Source organism: Vidua macroura, chromosome 27 (assembly GCF_024509145.1).
Source record: "Vidua macroura isolate BioBank_ID:100142 chromosome 27, ASM2450914v1, whole genome shotgun sequence".
Taxonomy (NCBI): Eukaryota; Metazoa; Chordata; class Aves; order Passeriformes; family Viduidae; genus Vidua; species Vidua macroura.
In genome coordinates, this window is record NC_071597.1 from 4,576,965 (window position 1) to 4,593,643 (window position 16,679).

At 51.1% G+C, this 16,679-nt stretch overlaps 1 protein-coding gene across 2 annotated transcripts in view; it reads right to left on the reverse strand.

Annotated features, from left to right (window-relative positions):
- Window positions 1-3,211: 3,211 nt before the first annotated feature.
- Window positions 3,212-16,679, reverse strand: part of NSF (N-ethylmaleimide sensitive factor, vesicle fusing ATPase) — an 80,042-nt gene continuing 66,574 nt past the window's right edge. Inside the window, exons 18-21 of one of the 2 annotated variants that reach the window (XM_054000290.1) lie at window positions 13,167-13,301; window positions 12,245-12,358; window positions 5,256-5,311; window positions 3,212-4,667 (exon numbers count right to left, since the gene is read on the reverse strand). In XM_054000290.1, coding sequence (XP_053856265.1) covers window positions 4,649-4,667; window positions 5,256-5,311; window positions 12,245-12,358; window positions 13,167-13,301 — 324 coding nt within the window. In that variant the 3' untranslated portion in view covers window positions 3,212-4,648. Of the gene's footprint in view, window positions 4,866-5,255; window positions 5,312-12,244; window positions 12,359-13,166; window positions 13,302-16,679 lie in introns of both variants that reach the window. The other variant, XM_054000291.1, reaches the window with a different exon arrangement.

Here is a 16,679-nt window from a genome sequence, read left to right on the forward strand (position 1 = left end):
TCCCCCAGCTGCTGCTGTCCTGGTCTCAGCAGATGCAGTGGGGAGAGGAAGGAGCCCCCACCCCAGCCCAGCTCCCTCCTTCCTGCTCCGAGGTGATGCTGGAGAACCAAACCTGTCTGAGCACACCAAGAGAGCCCACGGATGCTCCCTCCTTCCCCTTCCCCTCTGCCCACTCTGTTCCCCACAGCCCCACGTCTCCCATGGAGGACTTCAGGAAGGCAGAGCCCAGAGCTGACCCTCTGGCACCTGGCCCAGGACAAGAGCAGGCACAGGGCACTGCTGCCACCTCCTACAGGGGACAGCATCGTCCCAGCCACCTCCTCACCGTGCAGCTGCCCAGGAGAGGATTTTAAGGATCAGGGCAGTACCTATTGACTAAACATTCCCTAACATGACTTTACATCCCAGAGGGAGCTCAGGGATCTCTCTGGGGACAGATTACCTACCAGGTGAGCTGCTGCACCAGCCCTGAACATGAGAGACTCCAGGGAGAGAGGAAATCTCTGTCCCAGCCTCCTTGTCAGCCTTCCCTCCAGCCAGTTGTGGTCCCCCAGCACAATGCTGGGCAGAGCCTTCCCCTGCCATGGCGTTTACTGAGCTGTCAGCAATCATCCAGGAAGTGCCCCCAAGCACAGAGGCCCTGTGCCATGAGCAAGGATTTGGGCCCCACCACATCCCAGGGCCCTTCCCAGGCAGCAGAACCAGTGTTTGTCCCCCCCTGCTCCCCAGGCCACCTCCTGTCCCTGAGCACATCCCCTCTCCCTGGGTTTACCTTCTCCAGGAGTACTGACCCGTGAAATTAAAAAATTAATACTCCCTCTGTCCTGGTGGGCTCCAGGACCAACAGCCAGGCTCAAACACACCCCAGTCAGTGAATTCCAGGGAATGGTGGCCACTCGGGCTGGGGCTGCTGCTCTGCTCTCTCTCTCTCTTCTCCTGGGAATGAGCAGCCCCTGGAGCTGCACAGAGCAATAAAGGAGAGAGACCCCTGGCAGGGAACAGGGGGGCCCTCAGGCAGAGCAGAACCCCAGGTCCCTCCCATGCAGAGCATCAGGACAAGATCCAGACCCCCTTCAGAGAGCCTTTGCTCCCGAAAATTTAAATCCCAGAGAGCTCCAAAAGCCTCCCCCAGCCGAGCCACGCCGTCCTCTGATATGCATCTATTTAAAGTATATATTAAATCCCATGTCTGGAAAGACTCCCAGTACCCGACTTTAAACAAAATCCCTTCTTTGTTTGTTTTTTAATCAAGAAAAAGGTATTTAATATTAAATAGAACATTTATTGCCTTGTAATTATTTTACTGTAGCCAGGTATTCTAGCACTGAATGGAAGATCTTTTTCCATCAATCTGCTGTATCCAAAGTTTTGTATAAAGTTGTAGAGGTCAATTTTTTTTTATTTTATATTCAGAAAAATTCTCTTTTTATAAGCATTATTTATTATACAATGTATATACTTGAGTTAACTAAGATTATATATTATATAAATATATATATTTGGAGAAAAATATATTTCAACTTCCATTTTTTGTGGTACGTCATTAAAGAAAAGGTAAAAATTCAAAAATATGCACTTGCCAGCTTGTGTGGTTTGGCTCTGAGGGTCCTGCTGAACAGCTAGAGAGCAGTGGGTCATGACCTAGCTGCTCATGGACAGGGACAGCCATGGAATCATGGAATCCCAGAATGGTTTGAGTTGGAAGGGACCTTAAGGGTCACACAGTTCCAGCTCCCTGGCATGGGCAGGAGTATCTGTTACAGAAATCAAGACAATGATGGCAAAAAGAAGAGATTTTACAGCTGAATGCTGAGATTTTGATTCAGGGAGTGCCAGAGCACAGTGTGCACAACTGAGATTCAGCACAGAGTCATGGAACCCATGGGGTTGGAGAAGACCTTTAAGATCATGGAGTCCAACCATTCCCACCACTGGTCCCTGTCCCAAACCCCACAATTCCTCCAGGGATGGGGACTCCACCCCTGCCCTGGCAGCTGTGCCAGGGCTGGACAACTTTCTATGAATAAATCTCCCAAATATCCCATCTAAACCCTCCCTGGCCCAGCCTGAGGCCGTTCCCTCTCCTCCTGTCCCTGTTCCCTGGCAGCAGAGCCCGACCCCCCCGGCTGTCCCCTCCTGGCAGGAGTTGTGCAGAGCCAGAAGATCAGATTAAGCAATGGATCAAACCAGGCCCCAGACTTTGCACACTCCCCACGTGTACTCACTCACAGGCTGCCTCTGAATCACCTTCCAATGCTTTGGACAGACCAAGATCCACATTTTCTCATATAAAAACCTACTCTCCTGTCCATGAATAATTCTGTGGGTGTTTCTGCAGCATCCCCTCACATCAGCAATGCTTTTAGGTGCACACCATTTTCCACTGCTCTGGTCCCAAATGTACCTGTCTGAAGGGCTAAATAAATACACAATCACTCATATTCTTGCCCTGACCCCCAGATTACACACAAAGCCATCCCATGGATCCACATGCATGGCCAGGGTGTCTCTGCTGGTGCCACCACCACTGACATGTCCTTCCTCACCAGAGAACCTGGCCCATGGAGGGTTCTGGATTTCACAGCTCTGGGGGTGAAGCTCTCCCTGTCTGCCCACCTGCCCCAAACCTTCCTCCACCCCACACCGTGCCCCCAAAACCCATCCCAGCACCTTCAAATCTGCCTCTGGTCAACAACTCCATTTCAGGGCCACATTTCTGGAAAGTTCAAGATGCAACAGGGTAAGGAATGGGGTGAAGAATCTGGCCCTTACATTGAAAGCAATATTGTGTATTTATTATACATTTAAAGCCTCTCTGCCAGGAGGAGCCATGGAGAACACACAGCTGGTGGGAAGGTGCTGCCCTTCCCTTGTGCCACCTGCAGGGAACATCTCAGATGGAGATCTTGGAATAGAGGTTGGAGTGGGTCAGGTGTCACACCCAGCAGCCCAGCCTGGTTTTCCAGCCTTCCCCAGGTGTGGGATACCCCCCACCCCACCCCACACACACAGAGCCCACACAGCTCCAGAATGGGCTGGACCAGAGTGCTCTCACTAACTTCTGTCAGAATAAGAGGGGCCAGCTACTCAGGCTGGGCTAAATTCAATCCATCCACACTCAGGCACACTCTGAGCACCCCTCTGGCAGCAGCAGCCCAGGAGCAGCTCTGCTCCTCACACACACCAGCACCAGACACAGACGGCACCCAGGTCATCACAAGGAGTTGTGCTTTTTATTGAATCCACTGAATGTGCAATTAAACCAGATATTTATTCATCAATATAGTTCTGGACACAGACACGATAAGGTTTACATCATTTACTCTGAAATATAAGTTACTGTGTGCTGCTGTCACTCGGACTGGCAGAGGGAAGGGAGGAACAAATAAATTCACAAGATCATACACAAAATGAGAGGGAACCACCACTGGGACTCACAACAGCATCACAACACAACAGCACTGCCAGAGGAGCAGAGTGGAGTGGCTGAAACACTCCAACTGCTGTGAGCACACTGAGGACAACAGTACCTCCCCCTGGGCCTGGGAGGACGTGGGGCACCCTCCTTCCCTGGGAACACCCCTCTGGACACCACTGCTAGCCCTTACAGTGGGTCTGGTCGAGTTTAGGAAGCTACACTGACTAACATCTGCTAAATGGCTTTGATTTCATGCCCCACCACACTGAGGTATGTTCCAGGAACCTTCTGGAAGGAGTGGAGCCCAGGGGAGCAGCCTCAGCATCTCCCTGAGGCCACAGGAGCACGGGAAGGAGCGCGGAGCAAGGTTTGATACATTCCTTTATTTCAGTGCAAAAACATGGCCATACACATCTCGTGCACCTGCAGAGCTTGGCTTCCTCTCTGTCTCTAAGGAGGAATTTCAACCTTTGGTAACATGGCAGGAAAAAGGGATAAAATGAGGCTGGAGGATACCAAAGCTGCCAACTACAGGAACTCAGGAAGAGCTGGAGGCTGGAACCAGCATCGCTAAAACTGTTGTTGAATTAACAACAAGGTCTGATGCCTTAAATACCGGATTTGGAAATTTCCTCTACTCTGATCAACACTTCCCTGCCCTCTTCCAGTCCCCAGTGGCACCAGCAGGGTCCCATCAGGCCCCAAAATACCTGGATATAAACAAAGTGGGTGCAGCATCCAGGCACTCCTGGAGCTGGACTCCTGTGGGCTCTGTCTGTGGGGCGTGGGTCTGGCTCAGAGTTCAGTGAGGGCTGGGGTGACACCACAAAAAGCTTTCACCTGACCAGGATCAGGCAGAGCAGTGTTTCAGCATCCCTCCACCAGACTGGCAGGTTTATTGGAAGCCAGAATCTCTTTCCTACTGCAGGAATGCTGGACACAAGTGAGGGTCAGCCCCAAACCTCACAGGACATTCCCCCTGCTCACCCCAAAATGCACAGAGACAGAAGCACAGTGTTCCAGGAGACACTTCCACATGACATCAGAATATGAAAGACAAAGAATAAAGGTACTGTATTGCACTACACATGCAGGTTCCACATGGGGCTCTGGGGATCAGGGGAGCATTTCACTTTGTCCAGTGTGTTGAGCACAGAAGAGTAAAGATCCCAGTGTTTGTTCTCCAGGTTGGTCACTTTTCCAGCTGTTGATCTTGCACTTGGTCCACCTTCAGTCTAGGGTAGGGACTCTTGCAAAAGAAGCCAGATCCATCAGGAAAGCATCATGCACATGTATAAAGCATCAAGCACACACTGGAACCCACTCACATGTAGCCAGGATAGATAGTGGTGTGTTTCCCCAGCACAGGTACTGCCCTACATGTATTAGAAAGTCATTCTCTAGGAGATGCCACTGTCCCACTGGGCTCAACTACTCCCTGTGGCACCTATGGGGAAAGAGTAGGACATCCTTCTCTCAGACAGCAGACACAAGAAACCAAAACTCCAGATTTTAGATAAACAGCTGGATTTTAACTCAAGCAGAATCTCTTTTGATTTACTTTAGTTAAAGAAAGGTAAATTTTGGCCCAGTATTTCATGGACACTTTAAAAGTCAAGGGTAAATTCAGAAAAGCAGAGAATTCAGGCATGCAGGTTCCCAAAACTTCAGGACCTCCCCCCTCCCAAACTGCTCTAAGAACTGATCTGCTACAGCTCTGACAATACAGAGGGGCCAACAATGAGAGCAGATCCACCCACTGCAGGCTCCCCTCAGAGCAGCTCATTTCTGAGCAGAAAAGAGAATTTAAACACTGCTTTAAAATAAAAGTACTTACGTTCCTTCTTCTCTCAGAAGAGCCAAGAACTTCTTCACCCGATACTCAGGATCCATCTAAACACCAAACCAAACAGATCCCCATTAGTGCCAGGCAATCCTTCCAGCAGCCAAAAAGGAAAGCATAGAATCATGGAATGTCCTGAGTTGGACAGGACCCACAAGGATCACAAGTGTCCACTGGGGAGAGGCTGAGTGTCCAGTCCTGCATGGACAGCCCAGTGCTGCTCCTCGTGATGGAGTGGGACCACAGGAATTGCCAGGCAGCGACTTTCTAGGATTATTTTCCAGGGCACAGCATTTCCTCTCCTGGCCCTACACAGACACCCCAACAATCCCACCCTGGGCATCCCTGAGACCTCCTGGAGCTCTGGCAGCCTCAGGGCTGGGACCATTCCCTGGGGAGCCTGGGCAGTGCCAGCACCCTTTGGGGGAAGAACCTTTCCCTGAGATCCAACCAAACCTTCCCTGGCACAGCTCCAGCCCTTCCCTGAGTCCTGTCAATGGTCACAGAGAGCAGAACTGGGGCACAAAGGCTGCTGGAGCTGTGTTTGCTTTGCCTGGTCCTGCCCTGAGCAGGGACCAGCCTGGCTATGCAGTTCTGGAGCTGCCAGGGCAGGCTCAGAAAAGGTGAGTGGCACAGGCTGTGTGTGCCACAGGCAGGAGATGGGAGCACACACAGACCCTGTTCCCATGGCACCTCACACCCACACCCTGCTGCCAATTCCAGCCAGGCCAGTCTGTTTCCATCTACCCCTTCCCAGAACTGGGGCAGCAAATTAAACAGGAGGAAAGGGACTGAGGATGTTCTGAGGGCTCCTTTCCCCTCTGAGGTGCAGCAGCACCAGGGCAGGGCAGGGGCAGCACAAACCTGAGCCAGCACAAGGCTCCAGAAGGGGCAGCACCAGTGAGTGCTGTGCATCCATCAACCAGGAACAGCCCCCAGGGAGCAGCCCTGCCTCCTCCAGGACAGGGACAGGGACAACAGGAATGGGGGTTTCCATCCCTGGGTTCCCATCCCTGCTTAAGCAGGGAGGATTCATGCTCAAACATGGCCATCCTCCATCCCCTGGGATTCCTGGCTCTCAGCTGTGCCACCCTCCCAGCAAAGAGATTTTTCCTACTGTTCACCCTAAACCTCGCAAGCACCAAGGTGTAACACTGACATGTTGTATCTCATGAATTTTCCTTTCCTATCAAGGATATTTGAATGAAAATTCAGATCGTGACACAGCAGGGACAGCAGGGAAGGACAGCTCAGGAGACACTCAAGCTGCTCAGGAGATACTCCAGCTGCTGCTGGAGGACACCAGCTGTAGCTGGATCTGTCCCCTGTGCTGGTGCACAGGATTGCTGATCCTCTCATGGAATGACTCCAGGGAAATCTTCCCTAGATTTGCACCAAAATACAGTGAGTGAGGACTATAAATATTTGGAAATCAGAGGCTGCTGGTTCTCAGAATCTTGGTGTTGTATTCCAGAAGTTCTTGTGTCCTATAAACTCCAACTTGTGTTCCCTCTGCAAATTCCATCACCAACTGTATCTTCACAACACAGGGGATTCACTCTGGGAACAGCCAGCACATGGATCTATGAAGTCACCTGGTGTGAGATTCCCAGCTCCATCACCCCCTTGGCAATACACAGGCCAGCCTCTTTAAACATAAAACGGGGACTCATCCTTGGAGTGGGGAAGCAGTGTCAGCCTGTGCCCCGGCCTCCCACCAGTGAGGCCACACGTGGGTCTGCAACTCCTCCATCACATCACATCACATCACATCACATCCATTTTACATCCCTCAAGGAGAATTTCCTGCCATCCCAGATGTGCAGAAGCAATCTGTTTAAAATTCTGACTGCTGCAAGGGAGAGCAACACAAATGCCTTCAAAAACAGCTCAGAAGAAAATAAATCCTAAACCAGCAACAGTGTCCCAGCAATGCGGGGGAGAAAGAGCCAGCAAGAATTTCTCCTTTGTGCTAAGAAAAGCCTAAAAATATAAAATCTCCCATGGCTGTGAGATAGGAGAGCAAGGCCAGCTCCTCAGTACCAACTGCTGAGCTACTTTTAGATCAGAAAAATAAATTCACTGAAACAAGAAGATTTAGAGGAACTTACTGAGGCTCACTGAGCATTTCATTTGGGGTTTAAGCAGCAAAGAGCACTGGCAACAGTCAGGGTCCAGGAAGAGAAGAAAGGTGAACTCCCCCAGCAGAGTGTTTGGAATGTGAAATACCCAGGGACTGAGAGGGACTGTGGTACCACCCAACAGGAGAGCAGAGAGAGGGTGTCTGCAGGGTCCCTCCAGCCTAAATCTTCTCCACAGCCTCTCCCAGCTGACAAGGAAAAGCTCACCTGTCACTGTGCCAGTCTCCCCTTTCTGTGGGGGATGTGGCACTTGGGGACATGGTCAGTGGTGTCCTTGGCAGTGCTGAGGGAACACTTGGAGGGCTCTTCCCACCTCAGTGACTCCGTGGTTCTGTCAGAAAGGCTGAAGGCAGCTGGCACAGGAGCTGGCACATGAGCCCTGAACTCATGGACATCCCCTGCCTCTGGGGGCATCCACAGGTCAATCCACACCCCCAGACCCAGCATGGGACCCTCACCTGGCAAAGGGTCCTGAGTCTTCCCCACCCACAGGGCTCTGCTCTGACCCTGTGGCTGATCCTGCTGAAGCAGGAGGTTGGACTGAGCACAGAACACCCTGGGTGGGAAGGGACCCATGGGGAAGGATCATCCAGTCCAACTCCTGGCCCTGCACAGACACCCCAACAATCCCACCCTGGGCATCCCTGGGAGCTCTGGTGGCCTCAGGGCTGTCCCTGGGGAGCCTGGGCACCCCCCTTTCCCAACACCCCCTTTCCCAACAGCCAACAGATGAGACTCCCAGGTGCATTCTGTCCTCGCTTATCCTACAGCCCCATGACAACTCCAGGACCTCCCTTCCTGTATTTCTGAATGTCCCTGGCATTTCTGGATAAAGCCTGAGCCCAGCCCCAGGTGGGCCCACAAACAAGGTGTCATTCACAGACCAAGCCCAATGGACTGAACACTGCTCAAACAGCTGGGCCCAGGGAGCTGGGCTCAGGGGCACAAGTCCCTGTGTGCCCACATGCCAGGCATCATCTGGGAGCCAACATTCCTGAAGCTCCTCAGTAACCAACAGGGCTGGGGCCAGGCACACCCTGAGCCTGCAGGTGTGGGATGGCATCAGGAGAGAAGAGTCCTGCCCTGCTGCTGGTGCTGCCACTCAGGCAGCCTCAGCTGCAGGGAGATCCAGCCCCACACACCCCTCATGCAGCTCAGTAAAGGGAAATGCCAGCTGGGACATCCCCACACACCAGTACAGTCTGGGGACAACTGCCTGGAAAGGGATTTCTCAGACAGACACAGGGTGTGTTTGTAGATACCACACTGAATGTGTCTCCTTCTGAAAGGGCTTCTTCAGAGCAGATGCTGAGGTGAAACTTTAGGAAACCACGGGAAGTCACCACAACCAGGAAATAACAAAGGTCCAGCCAGAGGGTTCTGCTAAAAACCCAACAGGACCTGACACAGTTAGACAAATCTCTTCTTTTCATCCTTAGAAAACCTGTTCCAAAGCCACCAGCTGGAATTCAAACTTGCCAAGGCCATTGTTCTGTTCCTCAAATGGAAGATGCTGCCTCCCACCCCTCTCCACCTGGACACCAAGGCTGTCCATGGACACTGAGTCCAAAACCTGCACTGGCTCCTGGGGAGACACAGCATTTACCTGCACACACAGCTCCTTGTCCAGAAGACTACAGCTGGCAGCTGAAAGGCCACAAAGACTCAAACCTGATCAAATTTTGTATTAAAAATGCAGGCACAAACCCCAGAGGATGATCTGCCTGGGAAGGAGCAGAAGCTGGAGTCAGTGGAGCACAGGGGCAGCAGGGTCAGGACTCCTGGACCCTTCTGGTGCTCTGTGAAACAGGAAATGCTGCTGCCAGACTGGGGGGAAGATTCTCTGGAACAGCAGCGTGGGGACAGACCCTGTGTCAGAGCTCAGAGAGGTGACAAGAACATGGATGTTCCTTTCTGGGTAGTGCAGCATCCCCAGGACATCCAGGACCCCTCAAGAAACAAAGGAACTGAAGGGAGCTTGTAAGTCTCCTGTCCAGAGAAGGAGATCCTCCACCAAGATGTGACCAGCTCCCAGTGCTCCTGAAAACCTGCCATGAACCCCAAACCCTCAGCATGTCCAGGTGCAGTGTTTGGTTTAAAATAAAGCAGGCAATATTCTATGGTGATCTTTCAAAGTTCCCATGAAAGTTAAGATACATTAAAGACAAGCAGCTTAGATTAAGTTTTATTTATGCTGATTAAGCTTTATTTATGCTAAACAGAAGTTACCAATCAGGAAACCCTGGAGGTGCCAGAAGGGGCTTTTGGGAACACTGCCTGACTCATCCAGGCTCAGGAGACAGACCTTGGCTTTGGGAGTGCTGCCAGCAAGGTCCAAGAGCAACAACACAGGCAGGGAGAGGAAGCAGGAGAACCAGCCCCCAGCCATGGAGAGAGCAGCCAGCACTAGCCAGGGCAGGCTGAAGCCAGTGTGGGACCCAAGAGCACTGGAGGTGGCCCTGTCCTGCAGCCAAGGCCACTGCAAACACTTGTGGATTCATATTGCAAACCCTGAGTGTATCCAGGGATCAAAGGCTTTGTTTGAACAAGAACAGAATCATTCCAGGATACTCAGTGTACACAAATGTGCTTTAAAGAAAGTCAAGAACACAAATAACAGAGTTTGGGGGAAATTAGGCTGCCAGAAATTGTGGGGTTACACAGCTCATAAACAAGGTGACAATTCACCCAGGGGACTAGAGCAGTTCAGGTATCCCAAGAAAGGATTTTGATATTGAGGGTCTGGTTCACTGTGACTTTAGCCTGAAACACACTGGAAGTTATTTGAATAATCCTCTGCAGGAATCCCTGCAGAGAACTGAGAGTGGAGCCACTGCTTTAGCAAAACAAAACCCACCATTAGATTCAGAGGAAGACACAATGTGCACATTTTTTACAAAGAATTCAGTCACCTGGCATCTAATCAGCTGAGCTGTGAGAAATTTCTTCCATCACTTGGAATTTTTAAGTGATTTCAGGATGAACTCTCCTTCTGAAAAGCTGTGGTACAACTCAGTGACAACAAGATGCAGTGCTGGATTTCTTACCTAGTGCAATTGTGCTTTCCTGTAAGAGCCTGGCAGATCCCAGCTCTCTGTGGGTTCCAGTGCCCAGATCCCAGCTCTGCTCACTGAGAGCCTGCACTGCTCTCCTGTATTTATAGCACTTCAGCAGATGGAGTCATGGAAACACCTCAGACCTTTTGGAACAGAGCTGGTTCATATTTAGCTGCCATATGCTGTTACCTCTGCTGTTACACAACCACCTGAAGTCAGTGCCAGAGCAGGAGCCACCCTGCTGCCAACCCTCCACGGGAAGCAAAGGGACACCCTCAGTGGCTCCAGTTCATGCTTGATGTTCAGTGTGTGGGAAAGGGCACAGTCCCAGCTCTGCCTGTCTCCTCCCAGCCTGACTGGTCCTGCACAGCCTCAGGCAGAGTGAGGATTCTGTGTCAACAGTGTCACTGGTCACAGTGGCTCGTGTCCCTGTCCCAGAGCAGAGACTGGAGCTGCCCCTCAGGAGGAGCTGCAGCCCCACTGAACTCTGCCCTCAGCCTCCTCTGCTCCAGCTGAACAAGTGACCTCAGCTGCTCCTCCTATAGCTTCACCTCCACACCCCTCACCATCTTCAGGTCCCTCCTGTGGACACTCTCTACTTCCTTTCTATCCCTATGACATTGTGGTGCCCAGAACTGTCCCCCAGGAGCAGAACAGGCACAGGGGCCAGGCTGGGAACAGGGCTGGGCTCAGCATTCCCACCTCAGAACTCAGAACTGCCCATGACTTACAGACCCTCCACCTTCAGCTTTGAAAACAACCAGCACTTGAGGAGAAAGCAGCACAAGAGCACGTCCTGTGTCACAAGAAGGGAGCCATTGTCAGAGCTCAGGGAGCACGAGCGCGGCAGAGCCCGGCAGTCCCTGAAGGCCAGCACCCCTTAAATGCATTTAATACATGTGAGCAATGACTTACTGACTTGCCTCTAGGTATGGAATTAAAAGCCAAGGAAGAAGAGGAAAAAGTAATCTAGATAAATGACTTTATTCCCTGAGGTGACATGCAGTCAGAGCATATCCTTAGTGCTGAGCAAGTTTTAACAGAATTGTGAGGAGTGAACAGAGGGGTACACGACTCGTCTGCTCTGAACTACAAGTCTCTTCACTTCTGCCCTGCCTCTGTGAGGAAGATCTGAGAACAGCTCACTCAGCTGCACTAAATCCATTTGATGGGAACAGGGGGGGCTGGGGGAGCACGGGGATGTCAGGGGAGGATTAGGGCTGCACCCTCAGCCCGTGTCAGCATGAGCATGAGCTTGCTGGCTGGCTCCAGGCATGGGTGCTGCTGCGGGGGAGGGCTCAGAGATGCATAGTTCTACCCTCTGCAATTATTTTCTTTAAAGTGCTGAAAGTGGTAAATAAAGAGAAGAGCAGCTGAACAGCCTGACAGATTTATCTTCTTCAGGGAAAGAGCACATACACCTGCACAGGCACCTTCTTCTTAAAAAAAAAAAAAAAAACCTGAGGTGATTGCTATCTGCAATCTTAACATGCTGGGTGGAGAAAAGAAATTCCATGAAAGGTGAGTTAATCCAACCCCTCCCATAGCCAGATGCTCAGATGCTCTGAAGTGCAGCTCTGAATAGCCCATGGGCATGAGTGGGGATTTAAACATCTCTGTGGACCAAGATGTGGTGATTTCTTTGTTCTGAACATTTCCCCTCACTGCAACTCTTTTCCCAATTAAACCAATGCAAAGGCTCCCACCAACACCAGGGCTCTGCAGAGAAGGGAACCTCCAGGACTGCTCTAGGGCCCCAGTCCTTCCTCCCCAGAACCATTCCTACCTGTAAGGACATTTCTATCAGCATCAGCAGCTTCTTGATCCCGATCCACACCGGCTTCCCTTTGACGTTCTGTGCAATCGTGCTGCGCTCCTTGTCTTTGAAGTTACCCAGGAGCTGGGGGGGAAATCATTTTAAAAAACAACAGGAGTCTGAGAGTAGGAATAATGGTACCTACCTTGGGAGAAAGAGAATGGGTAGCTAGAAGCTTTTACTAGCTGAGAAGGAAAACTTGTTGCAATGTATCTTAAGACAAGGCAAAACACAAAAAAAAAAATTATTTAATTCCCTCATGTTTTTTTCCATAATATCCCTTAGCCAACAGTTAGTGCTGTGCTTTTATGCTGCACTCCAGGTCTTCTCCAGATCAGGGTCTACAAGGAAACAGTGGGTCAAGTCACAGGGAGTTTCCACACCTGCTGCAGGAGTGTCTGTGTCTCTCAGGCTCCAGTGACACCACCACTGGGACAAGTTTGCCAATGGCACCAAAGACTTGCCTGTTCAGTTTATTTTAACAGCTTTCAGTACTCACTACAACTCCCACTAGGGCACAGAATAAGGGGACACTGAAGGTAGGAATTTATAAGGAACTTATTATTCCTCAGCACCAAACACCTTCAGCTGATGCTGTTCCAATTCAGAGCTCAGCACCTCCAGGCACATTCAGTTTAAGTGTCCCAATTATACTCATTACCCACTTCCCTGCCCTTGGAATGTTTCAATCCAGACCACAAACCCTTCCCCAGACCTACTGTTCTCTAATTTTGCCTTAATTTAATTCATTAAAAAGCAAATTGAAAAGCCTCAGAACTGCTATGTTATGACATGACGACAAGTGGGATGGGTGTTACCAGACACAGCTACTGCAAAATCCCTCACTGCCAGCAAGTTTTGAGTCTTTTGTCATCCTTGAACTTTTCCTCACCTCTAAAGCCTCCATGAGCTGCTCCCCCGTGGCAATGTTGGGCACGTGGATGGTGGTGCTGAAGGCATTCAGCATCTCCATCTCCTGCAGGACGTCCTTGCGGCTCGTGGTCCCGATGATCAGGAGCTTGCGGCCCTGTCCAGGCAAGGGAGCCAGAGTCAGGAAAGGAAAAACTGGAGAGAACCAGCCTGGGGAAGGTTCAGCTAACTACAAATGATGAATGGGAAATGGCCATTTAAAAACCCACTTCAAACAAAATTAATGGGATTAAATCTGTCAGTAATTGAAGTCACCAACAGCAGCCACAGGAGACCAGGATCAGCTCTCGGAGCAATGCCACCAACAGGGTCCAAGAATTATGGTGCACAAAGCACCACCACACTCACAGCTCCTTCTGAACCCATCATTATAAATAGCTGGATCCTCATTAAATTTAAAAGCCTGAGCAAACTCCCACTCCCAAAAGCTGAATTACAAATGACTTCTCGGGGGAACAGCCTGTCTTTAGGAATCCGTGGGTACAGTGAATTCCCTGCTCCTGCACAGGCAGTTCCAGTGGATTTCCAGCTCAGGCTTTTGAGCAGAGGCTGCTGTGAGTCCCTGAGTTCCCCCTGCAGCTGTACAGGACAGTCCCACTCCAGCAGCCTCCAATTCCCAATCCAGACTGCACAGAGCAACCCAGGCAATAACAGGGTTTCTGAATAACAGAGCAAGTTGTGGAAAACATCAGCTGCAAATGCAAATCCACTGCTGTTTGTTCACCTTGCAGAGCCCTTTCCACTGCTATTTGAATTTCCTGTGCAGGGTTTGGACACTGATCAATACTGGCTGATAGAAGGAGCTGCTGGGATAGTCAGGCAGGATCACCAGTCCCTTTTTCTGTTCCAGTACACAGGGAGCTGGGAGGGGCCTGCTGGCCAAGGACCCCCCTCTTTTGCTGTCCAAGAAGTTTGACTGAGGCTCCAGGAGTGAAGGGAATGTCCAGTGCCCACCTAGAGGATGCTGGGCACTGCCCAGGCTCCCCAGGGGATGGGCACAGCCCCAAGGCTGCCAGAGCTCCAGGAGCATTTGGACACCACTCCCAGGGATGCACAGGCTGGGATTTTGGGGTGTCTGTGCAGGGCCAGGAGCTGGATTTGATAATCCCTGGGGTTCCCTTCCCACTGAGGATATTCTGTGATTCTGTGCAAGTTCTATATTTCAACTACATGACACAAAACTTCCTCATTATAAAAACAAAACCAAACCCTAAAATCTATTTCCATAATGAACCCTGTGACTGCTTTGCATTCCCTTGACAGAGGATGAAAACCTATTTAAACACATCTTTGATGCACAGTGCATCTGCACAGGGTCTGTTCTTCCCTGCACTCACTGAACAGATTCTGCTCCAGGTGTTGGACACTGAGCAAGATCCTGAGCTGGGAATAAGCTCCAGTGCTCACTCCAAGTTTGGTTTTAATCCAAGAGAGCAAAGGGAAGGAACATCAGGCGGGTGGAACCAGAGCACATCCCAGGTCACCAGTGTCACACTCTGCAGGGGACACTGTGCTGCCCCTCCTGAGTGAATCCCCGTGGGCAGCTCAGGAGGCACCACAGCACCACTCAGCCACCTCTTTGGAAAAGAGAAAATAGGGAATACCAGCCAATTCCTGAACTGAAAATGCAGCTTTAGAACTGCAGCAGGATGTTTCAGGGCTGAGGGCCCAACACTGCCTGCAGGTCACCTGGGGAAGGGCACAGTGTCCTCAGGAAGCAGCAACACAGCCACTCCATGGTATTTCTGACCCATTCCACAGGTGCTGCTCCCACCACATCCTGCACAGCCACAGCTTTACAACTGCACAGGATTTGTTTCCTTTTTGATGGTCCAGCAAGGCCAGGAAAATATTACAGCATTTTACAAGTTTGAGCCAAATCAGGAAGATCTGCCTGGCAAGATGAAAACCCAACACAATCAGTGGAGGGAAAGTGAAAGGAGTTTGATCCTCACTCCCACAGGAACTCAGGAAGCCCCATTGGGGGCCCATCTTCAAGGAACCATGGAATCATGGAATGCTTTGGGTTGGAAGGGACCCTAAGACTTTCTTGTCCCACGCCCTGCCATGGACAGGAACACCCCCACGGGAGATTTCCAGCTAAAGCACTGCATAGACCAAGAGGATTAAGAGATGCTCAGCAGCAGAAAAGCTTTTTGCCTGCACAAAGACAATATTCCAGCAGCTTTCCACTACAGAAAGGGTTGGTAAAACAGGGTGTAAACACCAACCTGGAAGCTGTGTGAGATGAGTCCCCAGAACACCTGAACCACGTCCTGCTCCTGAGCCCACAGGTGTGGCCCAAACAGAGACATCTGCTCCCAAAGACAGGGCTTAGAGGTGCCTCAGCCTGCTGAGATCCCGTGGCAGGGCAGCAGAACTGCTCCAGGAGCACTCAGGGATTAGCAGCAGAACTGACTGGGAACATTTCATCTCAGCTCTGCCTGTTTTTGCTGTCATTGCTCTGTATTTCCTCACCACCCTCTCCTCAGGGAGCTCTTGCTCCTCCCATGGTGCTGCTGTGGCTGATGCTGCAGACCCTGAAACTCAGCAAAGGAGAATTCCTGCTCCCTTAGCCAAGGAATCCTAATGTCTTAGGTTGAAAGATTTAGCTGGGGGTGTGTGTTCCACTGCCATCTGTCAGAGCTGGGGCAGCTCTCTGCTGCTCTTTGGGCAGTTTTCTTTATCTCTCCCACAGCCAATCCTCCCTCCAGGAGATCTCTGCTGTTCATGGCCACTGAGTGTCCCTGCATGGCTGAGAAAATTCCATCATCCCATGGGGAAAGGCTCTGCCCAGGGGGAGGAGCCAAGCATTCCTACCTGGATCCAATCTGACCTTGGAACAGCACAGCAGCCTTTGGCCACTGCATTCCCAGAGGAGCAGCTTTCTGCCCCACTGCATTCCCAGAGGAGCAGCTTTCTGCCCCCCTGCATTCCCAGAGGAGCAGCTTTCTGCCCCACTGCATTCCCAGAGGAGCAGCTTTCTGCCCCATTGCACTCCCAGAGGAGCAGCTTTCTGCCCCACTGCATTCCCAGAGGAGCAGCTTTCTGCCCCACTGCATTCCCAGAGGAGCAGCTTTCTGCCCCACTGCATTCCCAGAGGGAGCCCAGGCCCATCTCCAGCAGCCCTGGAGCTCCAGAGGAAAACTCCAGCCTTGTCCAGGATCCTGCTCCAGCAGAAGCACAGCTGGCACTGCAGGAGGGCTGAGCCCCCATGGAATGGCACTGCTGCCACCACCCTGACACACAGGTGCCAGGGCCTGCTCTGACTCTCCCAGTGGGTTTGGTTTTTTTGTTTGTATTATTGCATTTGTATTTTTAACTTTCTTATTAAAGAACTGTTATTCCTATTCCCATATCTTCACCTGAGAGCCTCTTAATTTCAAAATTATAATAATTTGGAGGGAGAGGGTTTACATTTTCCATTTCAAGGGAGGCTCCTGCCTTCCTTAGCAGACACCTGTCTGTTCAAACC